Consider the following 3,607-nt stretch of genomic DNA (forward strand, 5'->3'; position numbering starts at 1 on the left):
CCCCCACACACACACACACATACATACATGCATACATATATATAGTACGGGCTTCTTTCAGTTTCCGTCTACCAGATCCACTCACAAGGCTTTGGTCGGCCCGAGGCTATAGTAGAAGACACTTGCCCAAGGTGCCACGCAGTGGGACTGAACCCGGAACCATGTGGTTGGTAAGCAAGCTACTTACCACACAGCCACTCCTGCGCCTATACTTATTAACCGTCTTTTAATTCTGTGTTTGTTCTACTTTAAACACATTCACAGAGAAACTGAAACAGCTTCTAAATTTATAAAAATTATAAATTATAATCATCACATTTCAAAGATATACTTACTAAATAAGCAGATAATCAAAGATAAAATCAAAACGAGGATCAAAATCCAAATAGCTGAGCCTTGACTACTGCCTTTCAGTGGCTGGATGTGTGTTGTGGAAAAATAAGGTTGACTGGTTGTACTAATAAAACTCACTAAAATATATCAAAAGAAAATATTAATTCAACATATCAAATATCAACAGGGTAGGTCAAAAGTCATGCACCAAAACATTTGACATTTTATTTATATCATGTTGTTATTATTATTATTATTATTATTCATTTTACTCATCATGTACAAGAACATGTGTATTCATCATCATTTTCTTTATCTTAGAAAAATTGAAGCATGTTTTTGACAATTCCAGAGTGTGTTAACTTTTGGCCCACCCTGTATAAGTAACTTATTGGTGTAGAAGGAAAGAGATAGGGTCACTGCTACACATTAAGGCACCCAAGATCCTTTACATTTTATCTTTTACTTGTTTCTGTCATTAGTCTGTGGCCATTTGGGGGCACCAGATGAGCAAATCAACCCCAGTACTTTTTCTTTGAAGCCTGATACTTATTCTATTAGTTCGTTTTGCCAAACCACTAAGTCACAGGTATGTAAACACACCAGCACTAGTTGTCAGGTGGTGGTCACACACACACACATACATGCATGATGGGCTTCTTTCAGTTCTCCTCTATCAAATCCATTCACACGGCTCTGGTTGGCTCAAAGCTATAGTAGAAGACACTTGCCCAAGGTGTCACACAGTTGATTGAACCCAGAACCATGTGGTTGAGAAGCAAGCTTCTTATTTCTTTATTGCCCACAAGGGGCTAAGCATAGAGGGGACAAACAAGTACAGACGAACGAATTGAGTCGATAATATCGACCCCAGTGCGCAACTGGTACTTAATTTATCGACCCCGAAAGGATGAAAGGCAAAGTTGACCTCGGCGGAATTTGAACTCAGAACGTAACGGCAGATGAAATACTGCTAAGCATTTCGCCCGGCATGCTAATGATTCTGCCAGCTTCTTACCACACAACCATGCTTGTGCCTATCTAAAAGACAAAAAAAAAATGAAGAAAAATGTGATTTGATTGATTGGCATGAAGTCACACACTAATACCCTCCAAGTTCTGGCCTACAGACATACTGTCTCCTTTCTTTATTTTTTCAACTATTTCAACAACCTCTTTTCCTCAGAGCTCGCTGGTTTCATGCTACTCAGGACTCACTCATTTTTCTTCCTCTCATCTCCTATATTGTGTTCATCACCTTAGGCCCTACACCCTGATATCTACTCCCTAAATGTTGGTTGTCTAAAATGCTCATTTTACTTAACAGCTGTCCACTTGTAACTATTCAAGTCTCACTGGTCCCAAAGGGTCTTCCTAAAAACATAGACATAGTGCTTTGTTTCTGGTTAAAGAACTGAGAAGAAAAATTCCTGTGAATGAAACTAAGTTGTCAAAAGCTATATCGAAACCCGTTAGAAGAATTGTACCCATAATTCATAGAGCCAACCTGGTACCATTATGAGTTGCCTTAATTCTGCCTAGGGGTTATTTTAAGGGTGAAAATGCTTATAGATCACTCCTCCAATTACATTGTGACATCTGATGGATTGTACCTTAGTGTAAAGGCTTATTCTTGTCCCACAAGTCAACTTGAGAATTACATTAAAACTACAAATGTCTATCAAGTACTCGACCACTTAGACTATTCTGCAGACACAGAAATATTCTAACTGGTTGGGGTAGTCCCATTGATCAAAGAACTGGAATATTTGTTTCAAATTCTGCCACAAAGATAGCTATTTCAGGGGATGGGGCAAGCCAATTATACCAACCCCAGCACTCAACTGGTACTTATTTTATCAACCCCAAAAAGGATGACAGGCAAAGTCAATCTCAGCAGAATTTGAACTCAGAACATAAGGACATACAAAATGCTACTAAGCATTTTCTCCAGCAAAATTCTGCTAGCTTGCTGCCTAAAAGAACAGGAATATTAATTGTTAAAACCAAAAACAAATCCATTTATTTTACTTTGGTTTCTTTAATAAAACGAAAGTAACAGAATTGAAATTTAAATTTCAAATAATCAAAATTTAAGTGGTTTTTCTCACCTGGTGCCAGTGTAGTTTCCTGTTCAAAATCTCCACACAAGTTTTGTTTTGCTTGAAGCTCTGAAGAAGTGTTCCAATTACCTTGACACAAAAGTCAACATATTAATTAGCCACGAAAGTAGAATTGCATTTGAAAATTAAATTCTTACCAAGAGAAATAATGTCAGTATAAAATAGAGTTGAAATGCTGCATAAAACTTAATATCGAATCAGTGTTTTTAGTTGTAAAGATAGATGAGATACCATTATAAAATCTTTAAAAAGATATTGATTCCTTAAGTTTATTGCTAGAAGTTAGAATCTACCAAAAACAGAGAGGAAATCAATTAAAATAGCATATCTGGTACAATAATGAAATTATAACTGCTATAAGTGAAGAAATCAAATATTTTATGTAACTGATAACGATTTTCACTCAATATATATTTATTTGCATATATATTTTAGCATGCACACACACACACACACACACACACACACACACACACACACACACACACACACACACAAATATAGAGTGTTATTATGGCTAGACAGTGTTGATCATATGTCTACTCCAATAAAGATAACTTGCAGCTAAGCAACAAACCGATCAACCAACCAAAATATATAAGTGAGCCGTTTTGTGATCGCTTGACATGCTAGAAATAGTAGCCAAATCTTCCTCAAATCACACCCTACTATCTTGCTAAAAGAAAGACATATCAAACTATGTAATCAAAAACATAGGATAATCATGGCTGAAAAGGTTTTTATCATGAATTTGCTAAATGAGGCTGACCTAAGAGTAAACAAGAAGGAAGACCAACTACAACAGAACAATTTCATTCAAGAAAAGGCCATTTTATCTTTCCCAATCAAGATCTAAATAGAATAATTGAAATTTGAAAAATGTTCGTAAGTTTTTTGCCATTCAAAATAGAACTGTCACATTACTTACATGGAATCCTTAAAAATGTAGCTAAGTATGGTTTGTTAAGTTGTAAGGGCTTCACCTAAACAATCATATAAAGAAATGAAGAATAAACATACATTTAAAAAGAGACACTAAAACATGCACTTTTGATAATAATTACTATGTAAAAATAGACTATTACTTTATGGATGTACATGAATTAGATCACACACACACACACACACACACACACACACACACACACACA

The 3,607-nt window shown here is 35.7% G+C and overlaps 1 protein-coding gene across 2 annotated transcripts in view; it reads right to left on the reverse strand.

Annotated features, from left to right (window-relative positions):
• Window positions 1-3,607, reverse strand: part of LOC106868403 (uncharacterized) — a 98,213-nt gene that overhangs the window by 4,906 nt on the left and 89,700 nt on the right. For both annotated transcript variants that reach the window (XM_014913657.2, XM_014913640.2), the window contains 3 exons: window positions 3,385-3,439; window positions 2,445-2,525; window positions 336-470 (listed from right to left, as the gene is read on the reverse strand). In XM_014913657.2, coding sequence (XP_014769143.2) covers window positions 336-470; window positions 2,445-2,525; window positions 3,385-3,439 — 271 coding nt within the window. The remainder of the gene's footprint in view (window positions 1-335; window positions 471-2,444; window positions 2,526-3,384; window positions 3,440-3,607) is intronic.

This window comes from Octopus bimaculoides, chromosome 5, assembly GCF_001194135.2.
Source record: "Octopus bimaculoides isolate UCB-OBI-ISO-001 chromosome 5, ASM119413v2, whole genome shotgun sequence".
Lineage (NCBI taxonomy): Eukaryota > Metazoa > Mollusca > Cephalopoda > Octopoda > Octopodidae > Octopus > Octopus bimaculoides.